Source organism: Mauremys reevesii, linkage group 8 (genome assembly GCF_016161935.1).
Source record: "Mauremys reevesii isolate NIE-2019 linkage group 8, ASM1616193v1, whole genome shotgun sequence".
In the NCBI taxonomy this organism is placed as follows: domain Eukaryota; kingdom Metazoa; phylum Chordata; order Testudines; family Geoemydidae; genus Mauremys; species Mauremys reevesii.
In genome coordinates, this window is record NC_052630.1 from 75137630 (window position 1) to 75164733 (window position 27104).

At 46.1% G+C, this 27104-nt stretch overlaps 1 protein-coding gene and 1 long non-coding RNA gene across 4 annotated transcripts in view; one reads left to right on the plus strand and one right to left on the minus strand.

Moving 5' to 3' along the window:
- LOC120370281 (very-long-chain enoyl-CoA reductase-like) overlaps positions 1 to 27104 on the minus strand; it is a 41768-nt gene that overhangs the window by 5850 nt on the left and 8814 nt on the right. The window contains exons 1-7 of one of the 3 annotated variants that reach the window (XM_039484731.1): positions 24255 to 24287; positions 19774 to 19824; positions 19151 to 19202; positions 18731 to 18775; positions 16333 to 16436; positions 13971 to 14086; positions 13748 to 13853 (exon numbers count right to left, since the gene is read on the minus strand). In XM_039484731.1, the coding sequence (XP_039340665.1) occupies positions 13748 to 13853; positions 13971 to 14086; positions 16333 to 16436; positions 18731 to 18775; positions 19151 to 19166 (387 nt within the window). In that variant the 5' untranslated portion in view covers positions 19167 to 19202; positions 19774 to 19824; positions 24255 to 24287. Of the gene's footprint in view, positions 1 to 13747; positions 13854 to 13970; positions 14087 to 16332; positions 16437 to 18730; positions 18776 to 19150; positions 19203 to 19773; positions 19825 to 24254; positions 24288 to 27104 lie in introns of those variants that run through there. The other 2 variants (XM_039484730.1, XM_039484732.1) reach the window with 2 other exon arrangements.
- On the plus strand, positions 236 to 25866 carry LOC120370282. The gene is made up of 3 exons (XR_005583685.1): positions 236 to 344; positions 23835 to 23933; positions 25796 to 25866. It is a non-coding gene; the product is annotated as an uncharacterized LOC120370282 (long non-coding RNA).

The following is a 27104-nucleotide window of genomic DNA, read 5'->3' on the forward strand; positions in this document are numbered from 1 at the left end:
GGTGAGGAGGAGTGTGGAGGGAGGGGTTGCAGGCTCTGGGAGGGAGGGAGGTTTGAGGCTGGAAGGGGGGGGGGGGATGTGGGAAAGGGGTGGGAGTGCAGGCTCTGGGAGGGGGTGGGGAGTGCGGCACTTACCTGGGGCTCATAGGCAGGGTGGGCCGGGGCCTCTGCGCACTGCTATCCCCAGACACTGCCCCCGCAGCTTCCTATTGGCTGCAGGGGCGCTTCGGGTGGGAGCAGCGCATGTCGACACAGACCCACCCTGCCCAGGGGCCGCAGGGAGGGGTCGGCAGCCACGCGGAGCGAGCAGGAAGGAAGCCGCTCAGCTCCGCTGCGCTGCCGGTGGTGAGTGGTGGCCCTGGGCCATTTTGAATGGCCTGGAGGATGTGGGGGGGCATCTAGGGGCAGAAGGCGGGGCTGAGGCCTGTGGTGCCTGGGCACCAGGAATATTCCTGGTGCCCAGGCACCATGGGTCCACAGAACTCACCGGCCATGCCTTTGACCCTACCTTATGTCCTCCTCAAACTAAAGCCCAATCTCTCTCCTCCCAACTCACTAAATGTATTGTCAGCAACCACTTGCTGAATTTCTCTTTCAGTTCTGTTCTTGACCTTCTCCAATCCAGCTACCACCTCTATGCTCCACTGAATTCTCACTAGATTATCCTTGGCCACTTGGAAGCTTTTGCAATGTCAGCTTCTCCCTACTTGAAACTTTGTCCTGTGTTGGTTTCCATGGCTCTGTTCTTTCTCTCCGATTGCTCTTTCTTCTTTGCCAGGCTCCTCTTCCCCGTTCACCATGTTAGGATGTCTATCCTTGGCCCTCTCCTCTGCTCCTTCTATATTCTAGCTCTAGGTGCTCTCCTGTGCAAGGAAGGTATTAACTACCATCTTTAGGCTGATGACTCATAAATCTATGTCTATGGATGCACCCTCCCCCTTCACTAAATCTAGTATCTCAGCCTGTCTTTCTGACATCTTTGTCCAATCACCACCTTAAACTCAACATGGCCAAAACTGAGCTCATCATCTTCCTTCCCTCACTCTTCCCCTATAACTGGGGTGTCACCTCTGACTTGGCTCTCTCGCAGGATGAACATATTCAGGACATTTCTAAATCCTTTCACTTTTTCTTACACATTCCAAAATCCAGCCTTTGCTCCCTGCCCACAGCCAAAACTCATCCAAGCCCTCATCACTTCATGTCTTGACTACCACAAGCTCCTCTTTTCTGGCTTGGACCACTGCAGCCTTACTCCCAAGTTTATTTTACGATTCAGAATGCTGCCATTGTTAAGATCATCTTGGCTCTACATCCTTCATCTAAACCCAACCATAAAAGTAAACTACAATACATACATAATTGTATTCTCATTCCCTATCCTTTAGCTGTTTGTGTCTTTAGATTGTAAGACCCTCTGGGCAGGGCTTGTATCTTTTCTCTGTTTGTACCAAGCCCAGGACAATGGGGTCCCAATCCTCATAGGGACTTTTGGGAGTTACCATAATAAAAATATTTACAAACGATACAATATAAAACATATGGGAACACAGCCAAGCTGAGGCCATATCACTCATGTTATAACAGTTCTGTTTATCTTTTATAAAAATGTAGTAACTAGATTTTGAACTGAGTTCCAAATTTACAATAGTAGAACTCAAATGTGAACTTCCATGTTTTATTCTAAATTAAGCATTCATAGTTCAGACTATAAACCCCAACATTTTACTGAAGGTCAATAAATTACGGACAAAACATGAGCTTGGCTGCAATTTTTGTATTCCCACAGTTGTCCTAGAGGCATGGCAGGTATTACTTTCAAATCAGAGTCTTTGTTTGCATATGTGATATACTGGGTTAGTGCATGTTAATGTCTTCCTGAAGTGACTGGCTCCATCAAGGATAGGAGCCTGTCACTATATAACAACTAGAGTTATTCCTTTTAGCTAAAGTGGCAAGAGATTATGCTCTTCACTGAAATTTCCAAATTCAATCCCTGCTGCCAGCAATGATGTTTGTATATATGCAGTCCTGGCTCCGCCCACATAGCTCTAGCTTTTATTTAATTAGAAAATCATGGTTTTAAATTCTGACACCAGGAAAATAATGGTTTAAATCAAAAGTAAAAATGTTTTAGGATATTCAAAATCCCAGGGCCAAATTCTCCACTGGCATAAGACCACTGAAGTTGATGGAGTTACACCACAGGAGAATCTGGTTCTGTCGGAGAAAAACTTAATTCTTGCTTTTTTGTTTGGGTGCAGCAAAATTAAATACTTTATTATTTTTTTAGTAATTACAATGGAGGGAGAGAGTGCCATAGGACACAGGGTCGCCCCAGTCCCGGACAGGTCTCTCAACTGGTAAACAATTACAGCAAGCCTTAAAAGTCTTACGTCATTAGGGTTACAGCTGAGCTAACTCTTGCTAACTAACTAACATGCATTAAAATCCCCTTCAAATCTTTATTAATTCTTTCCCTGCTTCCACACTTCCTAGTTTTGTTTATTTCTACAGATGTCACAAAATCAAACACACCAGTGAGTTTTACTAGGGGCCTGATACATTTTCCACTTAAGTCAACAGGGGTATGTACATAGAATCTGCTGAGTCAACTAAAAAAAACCCAAACTGTTTTCACTAATTAGAACAATGGCTTAAAAATGGACTTCCCAAATAGACTTTGTAGATGTTTAATGTTTTTAATTGTATAGAACAGCAATAAAAAAAGCATGAAAAATGAACATTTTAAAAATACATAATTCTATACTCATGCAACACGAAGCCTGATCCTGAATGGTGATGAATATTGTTAAACTGCATGATATTTTCCCCGTGGCATTAACTGTTTGTTGTTTTATACAATTTAACCCTATGAGTTACAGATTTAAGGAATTATGCCACCATTCTGAAAATCTAACCATTCAGTCCAAAACTGATGCAAATTTAACCTAAGCAGCAGTGAGGTGGAGGGGGATGGGTGGTAAGACGTATAGCTCTTTTTATATCCAAAATATAGTTTTTCCAATGATTTGCAGTAGCCAAAGCCTCCTCTACGAAACTGTCTCACATTTTTACCTTCTACCATTCCAAGATGTTCCCAGTTGGACTTGCTAGAGCCCAAAGGTAAACTCCTATATGGTAGTGGTGGTGGCATTAGAGACCCTGCCAGGAAACTGCTCTGACCTGCTGGTTGAGAAAGATGTTAGCAGCAGAACTGAACCCAAGCTGTAAAGAAAAAGCAGAGGCTGATGTGTGGAGGAAGATTTAGAGGAGAGGCCATCCTGACTTTAAGAAGAGAGACGCCTCCACAGGGACTGAGTGAGTAGACACAGTGGGTGACTGTGGTGGAGATAAGACTTTATGAAAAAGAGGAGGCGACCGGAGCACTGGGGGCAGGGAAGAAAGGAAGAGCACAAGAATCAAGGTGCTCTCACTATGAGGCAATCAGTCAATGGAAAACACAGCTCTGCCGAGTAGTCATTCTAAAGTAACCAGATTGTTATGGGTTTCAAATGCAGCACAATCTGCTTAGTCTAAAAGTCTCTCTTTAAAAATGAACGAGAATAGTAACTCCTACACTTTACATGAGCTTTTCTTTGGCTGCCAAGCCATCAATGGAAGGCAAATTCATGGCCAGCTGAAAGTCCGGGTCTTCCAGAAAGTTATTTTTCATACAGAGGAGAGTTATGTTACTTAGGCTCTTATTAAATGTAGAGAGATAGAGTAACAAGGCGGCCATTATCTACAGCTATATGGTGAAACAGCATTTCTGACAGTAATGCTCAAAGAGGTTGTGTATCTGAAATCAGAATCTTAGCATCTGCAAACCAGACTTGCTGAATGTAGTATATCTGACAATGTTTCTTTTAGCTGATGGTGTGAGAGACAGTAAAATCTCACATGCTCCAAGGGTTGTGGTTGCCTTCACAGCTGTGATGAATGTCAGTATCATTTTTCCTAGAATTGTTTCTATTACAGTAGAGCCCAGAGGCCTCAATCAAGAGTGAGGCTCCATTGTGCAAGGCACTGTACAAACACATAAAGAGACAGTCCCTACCACAGGTTTACAGACCACCAGACAAATGGTGGGCCAAAGAAAGCATCTCTGTTACAGATAGTGGAACTGAGGTGCAGAGGTTAAGTGACTTTCACAAATTTATTCAGAAACTCTGCAGCAGAACCAGACTCAGATATTTGTGTACCAGTCCAGCACCCGAACCACAAGACCATCCTTCCTCACTGTTCATTATTGTATTACAGTATCACCCAAAACACACCAGGCATGGTACAGACTAATGGGAAAAGTCTCTGCCCTGACGAGCTCAGACTCTTAAAATTGAATCTTACAAGGAAACTCTCCCATAAATTTGGGACTTGCCATAAGCTGAGTTGTATATGCCTATGGCTTTTAGTGCAGAAAAAAATCCCATGTTTCTTCTAAAGCAATGGTTCTCAACCAGGGGCCCGGGGCCCCCTGGGGGACTGCGAGCAGGTTTCATGGGGGTCACCAAGCAGGGCCAGCATTAGACTCACTGGGGCCCAGGATAGAAAGCTGAAGCCCTGCCACATGGGGCTGAAGCCTAGGGCCATGAACCCTGCCACCCGGGGCTCAAGCCAAACCTTGAGCAATGTAACTTCATGGGAGCCCCTGTGGCAGGGGGCCCCAGGCATGTGCCCTGCTTGCTACCCCCTAACACCGGCCCTGGCTTTTATACGCAGAAAATCAGTTATTGTGGCATAGGTGGGCCATGGAGTTTTTATAGCTTGTTGGGGGGGGGAGGGGGCTCAGAAAGAAAGGTTGAGAGCCCCTGTCCTAAAGCATCATCTAAACATTGGGATCGGATCCCAACAATAAATACTGTAATTAATGTGAACAACCAAAATATACAATTTTCTTGAAAAAACATAGTTCAGTATCAGTCATATCAAAACTGGCAGTATACAACTCATTCTTCATACACAGACTCCCAGCAGATGACAGTGCTTAGGAGGGCCTGTGGCGAGCCTGGCACCGCAGCGCCCCTTTGTGGCAGGGGTGGGATGGGGTGTCGGCGTCTCACCACTCTCCAGTCCTTGTGTCCGCCTCCTTTCGGGTGGTCAGTTATGGCCTCCCAGCCTTCTTCCCCCCCCATCGCCTCTGTCTGTCAGGGTAGCACGGCCTAGCGGCCTGAGTCCATGCAACCCCCTCTCACAAGCGGGGTAGCTCGGCCTAGCGGCCAAAGTTTATACACTCCCCCTTCATGAGCAGGGTAGCGCAGCCTAGCAGATAGAGTCCATACAACCCCTCTGACAAGTGGGGTAGCACGGCCTAGCAGCCGGAGTCTCTAAGATCCCTCATGGTTCGGGGGTGAGGGAGCAGGGGGACTCGGGCCCTTCCTCTCCACCGAGCCCCGACCCAGGGCCCTGGTAGTGGCAAGCTCTCCTTGCCACTCACTCAGCGGAGATCCGCCCGCAACACGCTGAGCGTCAATACAGCTCTAACGCCGTTTGTCTTTAGAGTTTCCCTGAGTCACTTCCTACCGTGAATACCAGTTCATCTGCGGCGGGGGTCCTCCGGTCTGTTCCTCCCCTGTGACGTCCTCTATCGGGGTCTCAGGTACTGCCTGGGCTTGGCTGACTCCTGGCGCGCAGACTCTCCCTCTTCAGGAGCTAGCAGCCTGCAGCCTTCTCCTCCAGTGGTCAGCCCCGACTGAGCTGGTCTGCAGGCTTTTATACCTGTTCTCCAGTTGGAGCATGCCCAGCAGAGCTTCTGGGGCGTGGCTTCCTCTGCTAGGAAGGAAGGGTTAACTCCTGCGGTACCAGTGCGGGGCTGCTCTGCCCCGTCACACACCTTCCCCCTTAAGGCAGCCCTCTGGCCCGGCTGACCCTTGGCCATTTCTTCCCCCTCCTCTTTCCTGACTTGGAAAAAGAAGTCCGCATTCCCATGGGCCTTTCCCGGCTGGTGTAACACGTGGAAGGAGTAGGGTTGGAGGGACAAGTACCACCACATAATCCGTGTGTTTGCGTCCTTCATGCTGTTAATCCATCTGAGGGGGTGCGTGGTCTGTTACCAATGTGAAGGGGTTCCCTAATCGGTAGTACCTCAGGGCCTCCCGCTCTATGGTGGAATACTGCGTTTCTCGGGGGAACAGCTTGTGGCTTAGGTACAAGATGGGGTGTTCTTCTCTCCTCACCTCTTGCGACAGTACGGCCCCCAACCCTACCTCTGAGGCATCAGTCTGGAGGATAAAGGGCCTTGCAAAGTCAGGCTGGATCAGTATTGGCTCCTGTGTCAATCGTTCCCGCAGGGCGCAAAAGGCCTTCTCGCAGTCTTCCAACCACTGGACCTTCCGTGGTTGGGAGCTTCTCGTCAAGTCTGTCAGGGGCAGCATGCGTGGCAAAGTTAGGCACGAACTAACGATAATACCCGGCCAGCCCTAAGAACTGCCATACTTGCCGTGGGGGTCGGGTAGTTCAAGGTTTCCACCTTATCTACCAAAGGGCGGAGTTTCCCCTGACCCACCGTATAGCCCAGGTAGGTCACTTCTCTTTGGCCCAAGTGACACTTGATTGGATTTGCAGTGAGACCTGCTTCACGCAGTGCTTGCAGCACCTCAGCGAGGTGCTGGAGATGTTCCTCCCAGTTGGCACTGTAAACGACGATGTCATCGATGTATGCTGCAGCATACACGCTGTGGGGTCTCAACACTTGATTCATGAGCCGCTGGAAGGTAGCTGCGGCCCCATGTAGCCCAAAAGGCATCACTGTAAACTGGTAGAGGCCGAATGGTGTTGGGAATGCTGTCTTTTCTCAGGAGGCTGGTGTCAAAGAGATCTGCCAATACCCCTTGGTCAGGTCTAGGGTGGAGATGAATTCTGCCTTACCTAGCCACTCCAGCAGCTCATCCACCTGAGGCATGGGGTAGGCATTGAAACGAGAGATCGCGTTCACCTTGCGGAAGTTGATAGAGAACCTGACTGTTCCATCTGGCTTGATAACTAGTACTATGAGGCTCCGCCATTCACTTCACGACTCTTCGACCACCCCCAGGGCCAACATCATGTCGAGCTCTCTCCTTACTGTCTCCCACATCTTCCTGGGGAGTGGGTAGTGGTTCTCCCTCACTTTGTGGCCGGGGATGGTGGCGATATGGTGGCTGGTCAGCATGGTCTTCCCGGGCTGTGTCGACAGGACTGTGGGGAAAGCTGAAATCAGCTGTCGTAACCTGCTCCTGCTGGACCGGGTCGAGCTCCAGGCTTATGGCTGCAGACCCTGGCTCCTCTGGATCTCCCGCCAATGGCCCCAGTTCGGGTTCTGGAGGGTACGGGACAATCATCAAGCCTTCCTAGTCTCTCCAGGCCTTGAGGAGGTTTACATGGTAGACCTGAGTGTCCTTCCTTCGCCCCAACATCCGTACTTCGTAGTCGACGGGCCCTATTCATCTAGTCATCTCGAAGGGGCCTTGCCACTTGGCTAATAGCTTAGACTCAGAGGAGGGTAGTAACAAGAGGACACAGTCTCCGGGCTCAAAACTTCTCATCCTGGCCCCTTTATTGTATTGAGCCTTCTGGCTACGTTGGGCTTTCATCAGGTTCTCCCGTGCCAAGGCTCCCAACTCTCGGAGCCGTTCCCACAGGTGGAGGATATACTGGATGGATCCTTGGATGTGGGTCTCCTGCTCTTTCCAGGTTTCTTTTAGGAGATCAAGAATTCCCCTGGGTTTCCTCCCTTGGAGGAGTTCAAAAGGGGAGAATCCTGTGGAAGCCTGTGGCACCTCTCGCACAGCAAAGAGGAGTGCTGGGAGCAATTTATCCCAGTGCAGAGGATCGTCATCCACGAACTTCCTTAGCATGGCTTTCAAGGTGCCATTAAATCTCTCTACCAACCGATCCGTCTGAGGGTGGTAGGCTGAGGTCTTGAGTGCACAGATATTCAGCAGACGGCACAACTCTGCCATTAGTCTAGAAGTTACATTAGTCCGTTGGTCCATTAGTATCTCCCACGGCAGGCCGACCTGTGCAAAGATCTGCAAGAGCTCATTGGCGATGACCAGTGCCGTGGCAGTCCGTAGTGGTACCGCCTCTGGATACCGTGTTGCATAGTCAACCATGACCAGGAGGTACTTGTGGCCAGAGCTACTCCTCTCCAAAGGTCCCACCAAGTCCAAGCCTATCCGCTCAAAGGGTGTCACAATCACCGGCAAGGGCACAAGGGGGTCTTTTGGTATGCTTTTTGGGCCGGTCTTCTGGCATTCGGGGCAGGAGGCACAGTAATCCTGCACCTCCCTATGGATGCCCAACCAGAAGAACCCTCTGGGCCACCCGTTGCAGCGTTTACTCCCTCCCCAGGTGCTCAGCCCACGTACGGAGTGAGCTAAGTGGAGCAAGTTCTGCCGGAACTGCCGCGGGACCAATAGTTGGCGCAGGTCTTCTTTTGTCTGTGGTTCCTGGACCACCCGATAGAGTAAGTCATGATGGATCTCAAAATCGGGGTCCTTGCTGCCTGCGTTGGGGCAGGTCTTCTTCCCTGGGGGGTCCCGTTGCCTGCTCCCAGGCTCGACTGAGGGTGGTGTCCCTCCCTTGTTCTTCCAGGAAGTCGCCGTCTACATCCAGCCATCCATGGCCCTCTCCCGTTCGGGCCTCAGTAGGGGTTTGGCTCCCTTCCTCTATCTCTGGACTCCCTGAGGTCCCCTCCAGGGGGTCGTCTGCCACTGGTTGGCCTAATAATTCAGGCCTTCTAGCCCGCCCCCCCACTTTTCCTCCCTGGATGTGTACCCCACTCCCGCAAGAGGTCAGCGAAGCCCGGCCAGCCACTGGGTAAGCCAACTTCGGGGCCACCCCGACTAGACACCACCTTCAGTGTTGAGCAGCATCGAGCTGCACCCAGATGGTGGGGTATGGCTTCACATCCCCGTGAATACACTGCAGGCTGGTGGGGGCCCCAGTGGTGCCAGAGGGCTCTACCAGCCCAGCCCGGATGACTGTCTGGCTACACCCCAAGTCCACCAAGGCCCAGGTAGACGTACCGTCTACTTTCACCGGTATAACTATCTTCACCAGCTCCCATGTCCATGCACGGTGACCCGCAGCCCAAACTTGCCCATAATTACAATCCATGTACAGGCACTCCCTTCGGAAGTGCCCTATCTGTCCGCACTCATAATACTGGTCCCGCTTCCCTTCTTCAGCTGGGGTATGATGGGGGCTGCTCTGCCTCCCTGACGCGTCATCTTGGCTTTGTACGAGGTCGGCCCTGGGTGAGTCCTTAGCACTGTGGGTCGTGTGTGTGTCCCTGCGGACTGGGAATACCGACAGGGGCCTCTCCCCTCCACCTTACGGGCCCCCCAGCACGGATTCAGGTTCCGTTCACCTGAGTCCCCCCCCTTTGGGACTGGCATTCTGTTCTCCCTCTGCTGCCAGGTAATCCTCCATTAGGGAGATCGCCTCCGCAAGGGTCTTCGGGCGGTGTCTCTGCACCCACTCTTTCCCCCCAGTTGGAAGGGTCTGCAGGAACTGCTCTAGGGCCACCGCCTCGGCTACCTGAACACTCATCCATCGTTCTGGTTCCAGCCACCTCCAACAGAGGTCGCGGATTCGCTGGGCCACGGCTCATGGTCTGGCTCCTGGTGTGTACCGTTCTTTCCGGAGTCGCTGGCGGTAAGTTTCGAGGCTGACACCTGTTTGGTCTAAGATGGCATCCTGTGGATCGGGGTTATGGTAAGCGGCTTGTGCTGGGCCCGTCAGGTAGGGTGCTAGAATAGTGGCCCAATGTAATGTGCAGGGGGCCATTGTACAGCAGTTGCAATCCGCTCAAAAGTCACCAGGAAGGCCTCGGGGTCATCCCCCGGCCCCATCTTTGTTAGGCGCACTGGTAGTCCTCCGAGCCCCTCACTGGCACTGGCCCCTGCCGTGCCTAGAGGAGGGCTTGATGCCTGTCCTATCAGCATTGCCATCTGCTGAAACAGTCGCTCCTGGTTAGCCTGTTGTTGGGCCGTCAGCTCCCGAATCAGCTGTTGCTGTTGCTCTTGCTGCTGTGCCGCTTGCAACTACTGTTGTGCTGCTAACTGCTGGAGCAACTGCACTTGCTGCTGCTGCACTGCCTGCTGCTGTTGGTTCTCCAGCAGCCATTTCAAAAGCTTCTCAGGGTCCATTTTGAGCATCTGGGTCCTTGTTTCAGGCCCTGATCGCTGCCTGCATTCTCCATCAGTTGTGGCAGGCCTGGCACCGCAGCACCCCTTTGTGGCAGGGGTGGGATGGGGTGTCAGCGTCTCACCACTCTCCAGTCCTTGCGTCCGCCTTCTTGTGGGCGGTCAGTTACGGCCTCCCAGCCTTCTTCCCCCTGTCGCCTCTGTCTGGTGGGATAGCACAGCCTAGTGACCTGAGTCCATGCAACACCCCCTCCATGAGTGGGGTAGCGCGGCCTAGCGGCCAGAGTGTCTAGGATCAGTCATGGTTCGGGGGTGAGGGAGCAGGGGGATTCGAGCCCACCCTCTCCACTGAGCCCCGACCCAGGGCCCTGGTAGTGGCAAGCTCTCCTTGCCACTCACTCGGCGGAGATCCGCCCGCAACACACTGAGCGTCAATACAGCTCTAACGCCGGTTGTCTTTAGAGTTCCCCTGGGTCACTTCCTACCGTGAGGACCAGTTCATCTGCGGCGGGGGTCCTCCGGTCTGTTCCTCCCCTGTGACGTCCTCTATCGGGGTCTCAGATACTGCCTGGGCTTGGCTGACTCCTGGATCCTGGCGCGCAGACTTTCCCTCTTCAGGAGCTGGCAGCCTGCATCCTTCTCCTCCAGTGGTCAGCCCCGACTGAGCTGGTCTGCAGGCTTTTATACCTGTTCTCCAGTGGAGCATGCCCAGCAGAGCTTCCGGGGCGTGGCTTCCTCTGCTAGGAAGGAAGGGTTAACTCCTGCGGTACCAGTGTGGGGCTGCTCTGCCCCATCACAGGGCCTTACAAAGTAACACAACCTTTCAAGAGTATATGCAGTGTTAGCAAAAGGAGCCTTGTTTATACCTAGTAATGTTTTTACTCGATTCCTACTAGGAATGAGTAGAACCTTCATGGATGGGACATGTCTGTTTCCATTTTAATTACATCTGTATCCTTTCTTTAAAAAAAAAAAAAAAAAAAGAATTTGCTCATATCCTCCATGTCCCAGAGAGCACAAGGAAGCATTGAAAGAGCCCAAATGACTCTATTGCCATGTATGTGAAACAAAGGTGAAGGGTCTCCCAGCCAATACAATGGATGGAATTTTTTCCTCCCTCTCAGAAATGGCCAATCCCATCCCCTCTAAGTCATGCTCACAAGGAACTTGATTACATTACATTAAGATGATTGACTTCTCCTAGAGGACAAACAAACAACAGCCCCTATATGAACAATGATGTATCTAAAATAGGAGGCCTTTTCTACCACCTATATTTGAGTGCTGGAGGAAAATGTGTAGTCAGACTAGGTAAAAAGATATACATACATAATACATATTATTAAACCATATTTCTGGCTCCAAAGTTAAAGCTGAGCTGAGCTTTCCTTTTAGAGTGGAGTGTAACAATTTGTCTCTTAATTAGGAATAAAAAAAAGCTGGGCCTAATATAAAATCATACACACCATGATAGGGGAGTGATTAAATTTTAGCAAAAGTTACACAGAGTTGTTTGGAAGTTCTAAGGTGTTTATTGCTCCATTTTGAAGTGTGTGGGGGAGGTCTGACATTTCTTTGCTCCTGCTATCTCTCAAATAGTTTCTTGGTGACCCAGATTCTCCATATAATTAAATGTCCTTGAAAATCTGTATGCCCACTCCTTTCTCCTCCCACAAAGTGAAAGTAATAAGGCAGATCCTCAAAGGGAGTTGGACACCCAAATACCTTTAAGGGTCTGGGCCACTGGACCTTTCATCAACTTGATCACTTAGTATGTTTACGCTCCTTTCCCCCCCAATTTAAATGGGAACTGTCTTTACAGCCCAGGAAGAACTTTCTACACACATGTGGGGTCATGGAAGAAGCACATCTGGCTGTGAGAGGGGGGAAAAAAACCAACCAAACAAAAAGTGTGTTGAAGCTGGTAAAGATAATGGAATTAGAGTTGGTAAAACTGTTCCTGTGAAATGTTTTTCACCAGAAATGCAGATTTGGGCTGACCAAGACTTGTTACAAATTCATGTTGAACCTTCTAAATTGTTTCACTCCAAAATATTTTTTTTAAATATACTTTAAAAAAATTTGAAACGTTGGATTTTGACATTTTCAAAATGTTTCAATTAAAAATGACTTTTCATGCTGAAATTTACATTTTATTTGACCAGAAACAATTTTTAGTGTGCTGATAAATTTGAAAAAAATTCATTAAGGGTCAACCTGATATGAATTTTTTCATCACAAATAACTCCATTAAAATCAACAGAATTACACCAGAGCAAGTGAGAGGTGAATCAGGCCCAAGTGCAGCTAAATAGGGAGACACATGGTTTATGTATAAACTTGATGCTGAAGACAAGTATCGTGAACTTGATGTGGTGGAGAAGGGGAAGTGATTCAAAGGCCCTGGTCAGAATGACTGGCAAAGATAAGAATTTTAGCAGCTGTATTTTGTTTGGACTGGAGTGGTGCAATGGGGTGTCAGACACTAGTGACAAGTGATGATTTAATGCACAGTATGAATTCACTTTAAAGGTACAGTTGTCCTGCTTTCAAACATCTAATGTTATTAATGTAAAATAGCTACCACTTGTCCAGAGTAGACATTTCTAAGTGAGCTGCTAGCTTGATAGAAGCCTGTGCATATCTCTGCTTTGGAAAGCAATGAAAATAGATCTGTGACTACTAGTGCCCAGCTCATGCTACTAGCTGAATATTTAGGACCCTTTTCCTACTTAGGAAGCACAAAGCTAAAGCGAATGCTAAGCAGCTACAGGGAATCAGATGATCAATAGGGTAATAACAAAGATAGGACTATTGGTAGGGTGTAAAAATGAAACTAGAGCCTTCTCATTCCCAGGTGAGACCACCACTCCCTTAAGATGCAGATGTATTTTAAAGAAATAGTCTAAACACAAAATATTAAATACCGTAAAACCAGGCTGTTAGGATATGACATAATCTGCTATCCTCCAGATTCTACATAACCTTGTTTTAAAATAGAGTATTCTGCTGCCTCATTTTTTTTAAATATCTCTAGTTACTGCAATGCCAGGCAGTCTATCATACCACTGTGCAGGCAGGCAGCCAACAGAGGGAGCACAGGTGAACCCCTGCTACCAGAACAGAGTTGTTGCTAGGTTGTGCTCATGACAGGAAGGAAATACAGAACAGCCATGGTGCTTTATGCTACACAAGAAGCAAAGGCAAATTTATAATTGTCAAGGAGAGAAATAATTCTATTACCGAAAAACAGATTTAAAATATTTTGAAAACCTCTAGTTATGTACTACTAGACTGTGCCCCCATAAAATATAACAGTGCTTCCGAAATCCTCACACCCAAGAGGGCTAGCAGGCTAAAAACTGAATGAATACTGAAGGTATTAAATCTTGAAAGAGCAATGGGAAAACTGACAGGAATTATAATGGCAGGGTGGCATGTAGGTTACAATGGGAAGGTTACTGTGAGAACTTGTAAAAGAATTACAGCTTTACATAATCAGAGCTGCTGTGCATTACCACAAAAGCCACACCAAAACACTGTGCTAATGAAGCAGTGCAGAGAGTGACCAGATTGTATTTACTAGAGGGCTGTGGGTAGATTTTTGTCACAATTTACCTTAATAATACTCCTCAGTGGCATAGTCCCATGGGAGAACCGATGAACAAATATTGTTTCAATCAACCTTTTGATGTAGTGGAAAGAATGGCAGATACATGCCAAGCTAGAAATAGCAAGACAAAAGCATTTAGGAATGCTACAGAAACAAGTGTGGCAAGAAATTTGGAATAAAAATACGATGTTTACAAAAATATTGCTTGAGGCTCATAACAGAACTTACTTAACCACTGGATGTGGGTTTGATGTAAGCTTGTCATCCAGGCCATAGACAAAAGGCATGCGAAAATAAAACAGAAAATAGATGAACAATGGACCTGCATATTCTGTCAAAAATACCTGCCAAAAAACAAACAAACAAACAAAAACCAAAAACCAAAAAAAAAAAAAAAGAGAGAGAGAGAGAGAGAATAATTAGATTGAGCAGATCAGTGGCAGTGCTTTGTTTTCTTTTTGTGATTAGTGAATTCCTCCACCAACCCAGAATGGAGGTGTGGGATTTTTTTTTTGTTTTTTTTTGCACCATAACAACATTTGGAATTATAGGCTGAGATTGTTAGAAATGCATACATATAATGTGCACTTGCATTTGCAGTAACTGCATACAACTTCAGTAATTACATGCACAAGTGAAAAGTTATGTGCAATTAACCTGGGAACACATACAGTTGTGATAAATGTGCATGCAAATTATATTTATAGAATGTTAGCCTTTATTTTTCATCTTGGTATACTATAAAACTACTTTTTTACTATAGGTTAAAAAGAATGCTGGGAAAGAATTTATCCAGGAAAAAAAGGGTGGAGGGCAAGAAACTAGTTTCTAATGAGTGAATTTGGTTTAAAATAGAAATACTTCATATGAGCATCACTTTAATTTGACCTCAATTTTTATAATGACTTGCTTCCATAACTAATTAAAGTAGGTTCATGTCTGAATTATGGAGAAATAAGGGAAATGTACTGTACTTATGTAACAAAAAATCATCACTTTTTTCTGATATACTTAGAGCTTCTCATATGTCCAGAAAAGTTGTTGAGGTACTAGTGATAGTACATGATATCATCATTACAACTGATGTAATTGCATCAGCACTCATCCTGGCAAAGGTGAAACTGACCATAGATGGGAAGATATTTTTTTCTTTAAACTTGCTGAAGCTAAAGCTTTTCTTAGGTTATGTCTGAATAAGATGAATGAAGGGCAGGGTGAGGAGGATCTAGATGGTTCACAGGACAATCATATGGCAGAGTATATGCTTTGATTTACATTATAATGTTTTAATATGCTGTGGTATTTCACTGTACATTGATATGAAAGCATCTTGATCTTATAACCTGCTCATACTGTAATTATTTGTTCTGATCATCTTACTGCATTTAGGATTACTTGGTAGGAGTCTTTTTCTAACATGGGCTCCAGTGTGATGATCTGAGGATTTATATTCAATGAAAAGTGATTTAAAATTATGGGGTGGGGGTTATCACTTTTATCTTTACTATTTGTCATTAATAATATTGTATTAATTATTGTAACTAAAAATGATATGTTTTCAAATTGCTGTCTAACTTTACCTTCATGCTGTGCCATTTAAATTAAAACTAAAGGACAATATGTGTATTGTGGAATTGCAGAAGGCTTTGTGCAGGGACAGTTGCCCAACTCATTTTAAAGCCACCTTTTCTCTTACCACCTAGTCAATGCTACAGGCTAACGCTGCCATGATGGGACTTTTCTTTGAATTAAGAGGGCAGAACATTTGATGTTTTCAATTTCTGTTAATGTTAGAGCTGAATGAATAGCTATTTTTCAGTTTGATGGCTGAACCAAAAAATATGAAAAAATATGCAGGTAGTTTCAAACCAAAACTGATTTTCTGTGGTGGTCTTTCTTGACAAAAAAAAAAAAAAAAAATCTTTGGGTCAAATGAAACATTGTGAATGGCTATTTTAGAAACCAAGTGTCACTTCAATGAAATGTTGATTCAAAACACAAAGTTGAAATGGTTCATTATGATAGTTTCAAAGCAAACTTTTGAGTTTCAAAATTTTTGTTTTCAGTGTTTATTCAGCCAAAACTATTCACCAAAATCAATCTGAATTCATGCTGCTACTGAAATAACCAGCTGTCATTAGTGTCCCAGGACCTGAACTGCAAACATGCATGTGAATAACTTTACTCTCATGAGTAGACCCATCGAAGTCAATGAAATTGACTGACATGAGTAAAGTCACTCATATGTCTTTGCAGGATTGATCTCCAGGACAACAAGATCTCTGACAGCCCAAGGAACAGAAGTTACATAGTCACTTAGTTCCACTGTGCCAGGCTACCATGTTGCAAGGTGATCACTGATGCTTTTCCATGGAGTGCACTGCCAGGAATTCATGATGTACTTTTATTGGGTTCTCTGGTTAAATGCTTCTTAAGATTAGAGTCACTGAAAATGAAGCTCCACTGTCTATATCTGCTGTCAGACCAGGCAGCGCATGGACATTCTAAATAAATGCAGAGAGAAAGCGATGCAAGAATTAATTAAGGAGAAGCATTAATTAAAATGTCTCAGGCTTGCAGCATAGCTCACCATAGTCCATCCTATTTGTGGCCCTAAATCTTTAAAATATAGTGTAGCGGTTGTGCCAACTGGGAGATGCTGCAGGATTTCCTCATCTCTCAAGGATTTTCCTTCTGAGAAGAAGAAGTAGTTATACACATCACAGTGAAATTAAAGTAAACTCTGGTAACATATTAACCCTAAAGAAATCTTTTAGTCTGTTTAGACCAATCTGTGGGATCCTTTGACCTGATACATGTTTTACCAGCATCTTAGGTAAGAGGGTGCCATTTGATAAAAACAAATTCAGAGTCCTTCTGTTTCCTTCTTTTGAATACAAAACTATAGGAAAAAAATATAGGAGTGAATTTTCTGTGCACCCACGGAAAACCACTGAAACCAACACACCATGAATTAAATCCTCATCCCCTGCTCTGCAGTAGCCACTATAGTTATTCCACTGCTGCTGCAGAAAATGGGCAGACGCTAATGGGGGGGGGGGGTGTCACTGTTCTCTCTGTAGGAACAGAGAATTTATATAGATCATGGACCCACTAACCAGCCCCCTTCTCATTCCTCATAGAATATCAAGGTTGGAAGGGACCTCAGGAGGTCATCTAGTCCAATCCCCTGCTCAAAGCAGGACCAATCCCCAACTAAATCATCCCAGCCAGGGCTTTGTCAAGCTTAAAAACCTCTAAGGAAGAAGATTTCACCACCTCCCTCAGTAACTCATTCCAGTGCTTCACCCACCCTCCTAGTGAAAAAGTTTTTCCTAATATCCAACCTAAACCTCCCCCACTGCAACTTGAGACCATTACTCCTTGTTCTGTCATCTGCTACCACTGAGAACAGTCTAGATCCATCCTCTTTGGAACTCCCTTTCAGGTAGTTGAAAGCAGCTATCAAATCCCCCCTCATTCTTCTCTTCCACAGACTAAATAATCCCAGTTCCCTCAGACTCTCCTCATAAGTCATGTGCTCCAGCCCCCTAATCATTTTTTTTGCCCTCCGATGGACTCTTTCCAATTTTCCCGCATCCTTCTTGTAGTGTGGGGCCCAAAACTGGACACAGTACTCCAGATGAGGCCTCACCAATGTCGAATACAGGGGAATGATCACGTCCCTCGATCTGCTAGCAGTGCTCCTACTTATACAGCCCAAAATGCTGTTAGCCTTCTTGGCAACAAGGGCACACTGTTGACTCATATCCAGCTTCTCATCCACTGTAACCCCTAGGTCCTTTTCTGCAGAACTGCTGCCTGCTCATCTCCATGAACTCCTTAATGAAGGGAAGCCATGGCATTCAAGAGGTTGCAGTGTGCCCCTACATGATCTCTTTGTAGCCTTCCATTTCCGTCCAATGGATATGTGATGGTTCCACGTGGTTTTGGTCCTAAGCAAGGGGTATGGAGCAGACCAGGATCTCTCCCTCTCTGCATAGTAAAATGCAATTTATATTCAACTCTTTTGTTTAACTGACATCTTTCCATTCCAGAGGTTTGGCCTATCAGACACATGCCTGCTCTGGGCTAGTGGCAGTGGCACCCAAGTTCCTGCATTTAGGGGAATCCCCATAGTTCCAGCTGTCACCCAGTGACAAGTTTCCCAGCATAAGCCACTGGATAGGGCCTGATAACGTAAATACTTGTGGAAGGAAACAAGCTGCTCAAGCACATATTTTCCCATGGACTGGTCTCAAAAAATGTGTTAATCTTTACTAGCATAATCATTTAAAGAGATTGTATAAATAACTGTATGCTTAACAGCAGGGGGAAAAAAGGTGCTACATTTTATTTGAATAACTATGGAGAAATAACATGTTTTTTCAGTTATGCTTTCCCTTGTGCATCAATGCCATGCAACAAGAGTTTTCTACCAGAAATACCTGTGACTAAATTAACTGAATCAGCCACTTGGCACCAGCTAAATCTGTAGATCCTATATTCCCATTAACTCATTTTGCATTAGCTTATCACATGACAAAACTGTAATGTCCAACTGAGATAAAAAGAAGTTAATGTGAATTAATAGCACTAGCACATAGCCCTTCAGACTTTTCACAGATGAGCATCACTTTGGGCTCCATCTCACTGCAGTTAGCTGCAGGTAATATATAGATTACATGCTGCTTCCATTGAAGGACAAGTGCTCAACAGTTGAAAACAAATTCAAACAATGTGCAAACTCCCAAATTAACTAAACAATGGGTAATGGTACCAGACCCATGTGTGGGACTCTGAGCAATAATGTTCAAAGAATTCAGCTTGTGGTGGGCTCCTTTTTGTAAAGTCCTTCATAATGTTAACTAGTTCAGCAAAACTCCCACTTATAGCAGATAATACCAGCAGAGAGGGCAGAACGTGGCACCCCTCTGTGCAAGCACTGTGTTCATAGCCTTATTACTCTAGGCCCGACTGGTACTTACTGGGGTCAAGTCTTATTGACTGCCTTGCAGGATACCACTGGGGATCTGCAAGACAAATTAGAAAACATAAAATTATCCATAGTATTTGCTTTTGGATTATCCACTGTTGTAATGACTGCAACCGAATGAGAGAAGCTTTTGGTTGGAGATTTATATGACTTCTTGTTTTATTGTTTATTATAAAAAATCATCAAAAAGTTACAGATCAAAGCACAGATTTGCAGAAATTAGGAGATGACAGCTAATGAAAAATTATTTTAAATCTCAGCTACATTAGTGTTCAGTTGCTGATTACTTGCGTTAATGTGTGTATATCACATGCTCCATCAAACTACATAATTTTATCTTAAATAATTATGCACTGAAAATTCTGACGTGATTTGTACCCTTAGTATGTTTCTTTGAAAATATTATACTTACAAGATTTATGGAACATCAATCTGATATCACCAATCGTGGCATGTGGTTCCACCTAGGCAACAAAAAATACTATTCGTGTAAGACATTTGTATTGGAAGATGATCAGTAGGTTCAAAAAATGTGCAGGGGGAAATGTGATTTTTTCAAGTTGACAGCATTCCTTTAACTTTCTAAAACAGGGCCAAAAAATTCTATGTCTAGTATGGACAATTCAAGCCACTCGTAATAGGAAAAAGGAGCATTTAATCTCTAGCTCATGTTGCAAATCCATCCATGTTAATAATGACCAAAGTTATTATAACATGATGATAGTTTGGTGGCTTATTTGAAATCTCTCCAGGGTCACATCACAACTGGTACTAACTGGCACCCTTGTTGGCCCCCTTCAGCTGAGAGGTTGAATGTGAATGAAGATGGAAGTGCTCCCTGCCCTCTGATCTTTCCAGAAGAGGGTTCATGGATTTTGTAAGGCGGTGTGGGCAAGTTTGCCCTGCCACTGCCTAGGCTGTTGTCTCCAGTGGAGGATTAAGGGCTTTCCATCTCCTTTCACAAGCATTCCATTTACTTAAAGAAAATTAAAAACTTCTAAATACTGTCACTGCCATTTTAACATTATTATTTACCTTATCCAGAAAGCACAGCTGTTGCTTTGTCTTCCAGTCGAGGATTTCCACCTGATAGAGAACAAAATGACAACTCTAATTGTTTGCTGCCTGATTAATCTTTCGGCTCTTGGGGCATTCTTTAGAAATATGATCATTGTAAGGATAAAGCACCACCTTTTTCCAGTCTACTGACTGTGCTAATATAACTGTTTCTGATATAACCAAGAGGCAGCTTTGATCAGGACCAACTGCAGGTCATTAAATCTCTAAGTGCAGCTGTACTCTGGAGAAATAGCACTTCCTACCAAGCAGATCTTCTCCCTGTGTGCAGTCAGAGCCAAAGTGCTTACTGTGTTGACCAAAATAGGTTTTTTGTTTTTTTTTTACACTTGTGACGTTCCCCCCTGGTGTTATCTGGACCAGTGATCTGCTAGATCACTAGAATCCTTGACTCTGGGAGCCAGCCTTACCCAATTCTGCTGTGAGACCCCCCACTCCTGGGATGTTCACGCACACCCTCTGGCATGTAAGCTGCTCCTTGGATTGTGCAACTGAATGACACTAGCCAATATCTCCGGTCCCAAACACAAGCCTAGGAACCTCTGTCTTGCAGTGTCCAGTTATGCCCGTTGGATGCTGCAAGCTTATATGAGTTTGTCAATTTAACAAAGAAATTGATATGTACCAGGCTTGTTATCCCAAGGGGAGTCTCTGATATGCTTCAGACCAAACAAACAGATTTATTAACTACAAAGATATGTTTTGACTTATAATCACTTAAAATCTAAGTCAGATTTGGTCAAATGAAATAAAAGTAAAACACATTCTAAGCTGATCTTAACACTTTCTCAGTGCCCTTACAAACTTAGATGCTTCTCACCACAGGCTGGCTGGTTGCTCTTCAGCCAGGTTCTCCCCTATGATCAGCACTTCAGTCACTTGGTGTGGTGTCTGTAGATGTAGGTGGAAGAGAGAGGAAGAGCATGGCAAACAGCTCTCCCTTATATCATGTTCTTTCTTCCCTCTTGGCTTTGTCCCCCCTCCCCCATATTCAGGTGAGCATTACTTCATCACAGACCCAAACTGACCAAAGGAAGGGGGGTGACTCACTCGAGAGTCAAACAGATCCTTTTGTTGCTGCCTAGGCCAGCATCCTTTGTTCCTGTGAGACTGGGCTGGGTTTGTCCCATACATACCTTGATGAGGTGTGAACTGCTCTTAGGGTAGGTCTACACTTACCTGCCGGGTCGACGGGTGGCATTCGACTTCTCGGAGTTCGAACTATCGCGTCTAATCTAGACGCGATAGTTCGAACTCCGGACGCGCTCCCGTCGACTCCAGAACTCCACCGGAGCGAGTGGCGGTGGCGGAGTCGACGGGGAAGCCGCGGACTTCGTTCCCGCGATGTCTGGACGGGTGAGTAGCCCGAACTAAGGTACTTCGACTTCAGCTACGCTATTTGCGTAGCTGAAGTCGCGTACCTTAGTTCGACACCCCCCCCTTAGTGTAGACCAGGCCTTAGAGAGTTTTTGCCTGGGCTTATTTTAAGCCATGAGGATACATTTTCACCCTCATAAGTATATACATTAAATTATAACTTATAACCTTACTGGGGGGGGATAGCTCAGTGGTTTGAGCATTGGCCTGCTAAACTCAGGGTTGTAAGTTCAATCCTTGAGGGGGCCATTTAGAGATCTGTGGCAAAACAACAAAGAAAAAACTGTCAGGGACAGTACTTGGTCCTGCTAGTGAAGGCAGGGGACTAGACTCAATGACCTTTCAAGGTCCCTTCCAGCTCTATGAGAAAGGTATCTCTCCATATAAAATAACATTACTGTAACAACAATGCTCAGTGCATCATAAGCTTCCAAAGGCACCTGACGTGACAAACTTTGCATTTGATACCACACAATCATATTATAAGGATGAACATGGGGTTGTAGGGTGTTCCCACAAGGTACAACACTTGTTAGTACAATAGAGACAACTTAGCTATGGGATAGCAAGTGGCAGGTGTAACTGAGGGAAGAATTTGTCCTGCCAAATCTTTATTACTGTTGCAAAAGTCAGACACAGCTTGGCATAGACACAAAAATCATAATTTTCACTTGTAAATAGAGCACACTGATCTATGTCATTGAGTGATAATAAACATAGAATTCCTCAATGCCACAAAGTCACTTTCAGAGTAGAACTACACTTCAGGTCAAAAGAAAACATACCTATTATAGAACTCATTTACAATGGTACACTTGGAAACTGTTTAACTAAAATAAACTAACATGTCTAACAGAAACCAACATAGATCTTGCACTGTAATAGATCTCTTCATGTACAAATACAGATGTACTATTGCTTACCTGGGCAACATCAAAGAATTTAAATATAATTTATTTTGTTTAATTCTGATGTTAAACATATACCTGACTTCTTTAATCTAATTTAATAAATTAGCTTGCTGATGTCCTCCTAGTGTCTCTGATTTCTTAGACACCTCTTTGATGTTCATTGAATGCTACTGTAATACAGTCAACCTTTAAAATTCCATGTGACACACCCAACATTAATATCTGTTTATTTTAAAGATGATATGTCAGTCCTGAAAATAATTTAGGGCCCAAACTTCCATGGTAGTCTCCATGGAGTAATTCTAGGTGAATAGTCCTGTGAGCAGAACCCTCAGGTGAATAAAGATTTGTAGGATCAGACACCAAAGTTAAGTTTACCCATTATATCACATGCAATTTCAGCACATTTTGTCCTTATGGAAAAATGCTATAGAACTTACAGATATTAAACTAGCAGGGTTCAAGAAAAGTTAGTTTAAACCACATATAGCATTTATCAGTAAACGATGTCCTTTCTGCATCATTTTTAACCAAGCTATAACATTTAACAGAAAATTAGATCCATGATATAAAACTTCAGGGGCTTGGTTAAAAAAAATTCTATAGAAAATATAGAATTATCTGATAAATTCTAACAGATAAAAATAGAAGTATAGAATCCATGAACCCCTAGGCAGCTCTGACAATGCTATACGGGCATGCTCTTGCCTCTGGGTAGTTATTAATACAGGTGATCCCATCATGAGAAGTACATGTCCATTCCCCATTTTCTACCAGCCTCATGTGAGGATAGGAAAAGAGAATACTTTAAACAGTGTTTCCCAAACAATGGGTCCCGACTCACCAGTGGGTTGTGAGAAGGTGCTAGATGGGTTGCCATGTCCAGGGCCGTACTAACCCATCACTGGGCCCTGGGCTAGGCAAACCTGGTGCCCTGGGGGGAGATGGAAGGTGAATCTGTCCCACACCCACCTTGCAGCAGTGACTCCTGTCCCACGGAGCTGGGCTTGGCTCCCTGCTCCAGGCATTGCAACCTGGCACAGGGGTTTCAGTGAGGGGCAGCCTGGTCAAACATGAGCCAAACAGGTCACAACACCCGGAGCCGAGTGTTTGGAAAAGACTATAAGTTGTGGGGGGGAGGGGGGAGGAACAGTCTCCTCCTCCTGGGATTTCAAAGCCCAGTTTCATTAGAGCAGCCTTTTTTCCCCTCAGTTTGTTCTCATTGACCCACTTTATAATGGAACTCCTCTCACATACCAAATGACTGGAACTTTTTCATTACTTAGTACTGGAGGGTTTTTAAATAAACATCTAATTTTAATTGTTTGGTATTAACTAACCCAAGAGAGGAGATTAATATTAGATCCTCAATATGATACTAACTAAACACAGAAGTCAATACCTTTATAATAGGAGTGTTTTGAAGTGATGTGACAGCTTATGTAATGTATTGTATTTCCTGCTCTCTCTTCTCTTGCCCTAAATAATCCTCACTTTTTCTACTTTTGCACTAACTGAAGCACTTGAGCTCCAGTCAGAAGTACCAGGTAAATGAGTCTCTTTGCATTGGATATGAATGCTGCAGCACCCTGAGACTCATTTTCGACTGGGGCTCCCCTTTCAAGGTGGCCAGAAGAGGGGGTGCCACTGGATTTGTGCCCTTTTGCTTCGTTAGGTCTCATAAAGGTTACTGGGATTTTAAGTGTTTTTCCTCTTTTTATTTTACCTTAGGAATATTGGGAATGCCAAGCTTTGTTGCCTCTGTTTGGATGGAGGTCTCTCTCCTTGGAGAGCCAGAGAAGAGAAGTCTGCTCCCAATGGAAAAAAATGGTAGAGGGGCAGACTCCTAAACCACTACGAGTGAGATTCACAGCCCAGGGGAGGGAGACTATGGGAGCTCTAAACCACCTTTACACCCTCCCAATCCTCATCTGCTCCAGGGGCTGGCAAGGCGACTGGCATAATTTAGAAAGCCCTGGGTCCATGCATATGTTATTTGGCAGCCTCCCCCAGCTGCCTTACAGGTGTCAGTAATGCCCAGAAACTCCACAGTGCTTAGTGTTGTGGACCCACCCCTAGTCATCCCTCCTGCAAAGACACATATCTTATGCCAGGGCTTGTAAGAGAGTCCTCCAGAGGTAGCTGCAATACCTGCACTGGAGGAAGCCTCTCCAGACTGGACACAGGGCATGCAGGGCTCCTTGGCCCACACCAGCCCTCTTACACAGTGTGAAGGGCTGGGGGCCGGTGAAGATCTCCCTCTCTCTCTGGTATCCAGCTGTGCTGAGGCCATCACATCACCCTTGGACTTTAAGATGTCTCGACCACTTTTAGACTCAAGACAAAGCTAAATATTAGAACAAAATCACCCTTTCCCTTTTCAGAAACACAGGGATGACAATCATGTAAACCGACTTGACTTTGAACATGCTTTAGCTATCAGTGTAGGCCAGTGGTTCTCAAACTGGGGTCCTGAGAGATTGCAATGGTCCTCAATATGCCAACAATCACACCAACAATAGATAGACTCTGCAGTAAGAAACAGGCACACCCATCTCACTGACATCTGTAAGTACTCTGCTCTTTTTCCTAAAGCATTACTAAGGACTTGTCTATGCCATGCAGCTTTCAGCGACAAGGCTGTGTCAACACAGCCTTGTTGCAAAAAGTCAGTGTGTGTAAATGCTCTTTGTTGGTACTTTGTCGCCTCGTCACTTTTGCCGACAATATACTTCCAGCCCCGCAAGCAGCGTTAGCTTGCGGGGCTGGAAGTATATTGTCGGAGAGTACTTACAGATGTCAGTGAGATGGGTGTGCCTGTTTCTTACTGCAGAGCACTCCTGCCGACAAAGCCGCGTTCACACTGCCACTTGTGTCGGCAAAACTTTTGTCTTTCACAGGGGGCCTTTTTAAAGTACCTGTGAAAGACAACTTTTGTCGACAACTTTGCAATGTAGACATACAATACATGTTTATACACACATACCTTTGTCCATCAGTTTCTCAGCTGGGGGTCTGTGATTAACATTGCATTTGAAAAGGGGTCTGTCGACAAAAAAAAAGTTTGAGAACCTCTGGTGTAGATGAACCCTGCCCCCAACAAAAATCCAGTGTGTTCAGTGCTGTGTCCGTTCACATCATTGTTGGCTTGGCCCCCAGTGTTCCTCCATGCCCTCCAAGGGGCTGTGGGAGTGGGGGAGCAAGGAGCAACACCAAGCGCTCCGTGCATCCAGGTCGCTTTTCCCACCTGATCTGTGCTGTGAGGTGAGTATCAGGAGCTGCTGCTCTCTCCCCACCTGGGCTGCATAAGGGAAGGGCAAAGTGACCTGGAGGAGGGGAGCCCTGACTTCGCTCCTCGCTCACCCTCCCCCCAAGGGTGCACAGAGCAGCAGCTTCAAAGGAGGAAAGTGAGCAGCAATTCCACCTGCTCCATGCATCCAGGTCAGTTTCCCCTCATGTGTGCAGGGTGTATGCAGGTGTTAGGGGCGCAAGGGTTAAGGGTTCAAGGGGGGGTGGGGAGCCAGGGAGCCCATGGGGGGCCAGGGACACCAAAATACAAGTTCATGCAGGGTGCCATCTTTCCTAAGGCCAGCCCTGCAGAGAAGGTGTATGAAATAGAATTACCTCATACTCAGGGGACCAAATGCTGTTCCCATTGAAGTCAACAGCCATTTTGTCCTTGACTTTAACAGAACCAGGACGTGGCCCTGAGGGAATAAATGTGTCCCCAAAGAGGCAGCAGCTACGTCTCTGAAATCAAAAGGTAATTATTATATGTATTAGTACTATGATTTGCAATGTAGTAATTAAATGTCTGTCAGTGCTTCCATTACCCCTCTTTCTGTAGAGCATTGTGTGTGTGGATGAGAGAAAGTAATATCTTTTATGGGACCAACTTCTGTTGGTGAAAGAGACAAGCTTTCAAGCTAACAGAGCTGTTCTTCAGGTCTGACCTATGTGTGTATGTCAGGATATATCAATCCTCTGTATGCTGTAAGATATATATGAAGTAGCTGATTTATGGGAAACACCTTTTCTTTTTTTCCTAATGGCATCAGATCCGAGAACCTTGTTCTTACCTACTGACAAGGTATTTAGATATTGCTATTTTTAGCGTACTAGCTCAGGCCCCACTAGCACAGGCCTGTCTACCTGGACAGGATGGAAGTAGGGTTGCCAGGCATCCAGCTTTTGACCTGGCAGCTCTGGTCAGCGGGGCTAAGGCAGGCTCTGCATGGCTCCTGGAAGCAGCCAGCATGTCTCTCCGGCTCCTAGGCGGAGGTGCGGCCATGGGGGCTCCCAGTCCGTTCGCTGCTCCCGCTCCAAGTGCCAGCTCTGTAGCTCCCATTGGCCAGGAACCAATGGTCAGCGTCTGCAGATGGGGGCAGCACAAAGAACCGCCTGGCCACACCTCCGCCAAGGAGATGGAGAGAAATGCTGGCCACTTCCGGGAGCCGCCTGAGGTAAGCGCCGCCCAGAGCCCACACCCTGAATCCCATCCCATGCCCCCAACTCCTTTCCCCAGCCCTGAGCCCCCTCCCGCACCCAAACTCCCTCCCAGAGCTCGCACACACCCCCCGCACTTCAAACCCCTCAGCCCCAGCCCCACACAAGAGCCTGCACCCCAAGCTGGAGCTCTCACCCCCCCATTTGCCCACCCCCTGCCTGAGCCCAGAGCCCGCCCCGCACCCTGAACCCCTCATTTCTGGCCCCACTCCAGAACCCAACCCCCCAGCCCAGAGTCCGTACCCTCTCCCACACCCTATCTCACTGCCCCAGCCTGGAGCCCCCTGCCACATGCCAAACCCCTCATTTCTGGCTCCATTCCAGAACCCAACCCCCCTGCCCAGCCCAGTGAAAATGAGCGAGGGTGGGGGAGAGCAGAGGGGGGATGGAGTGAGCAGCGGCAGGGCCTTAGAGAAGGGATGGGGAAGGGGCGGAGCAGGGGTGTTCAGTTTTCTGCAGTCCAGAAAGTTGGCAACCCTAGCTGGGAGGCCTGTT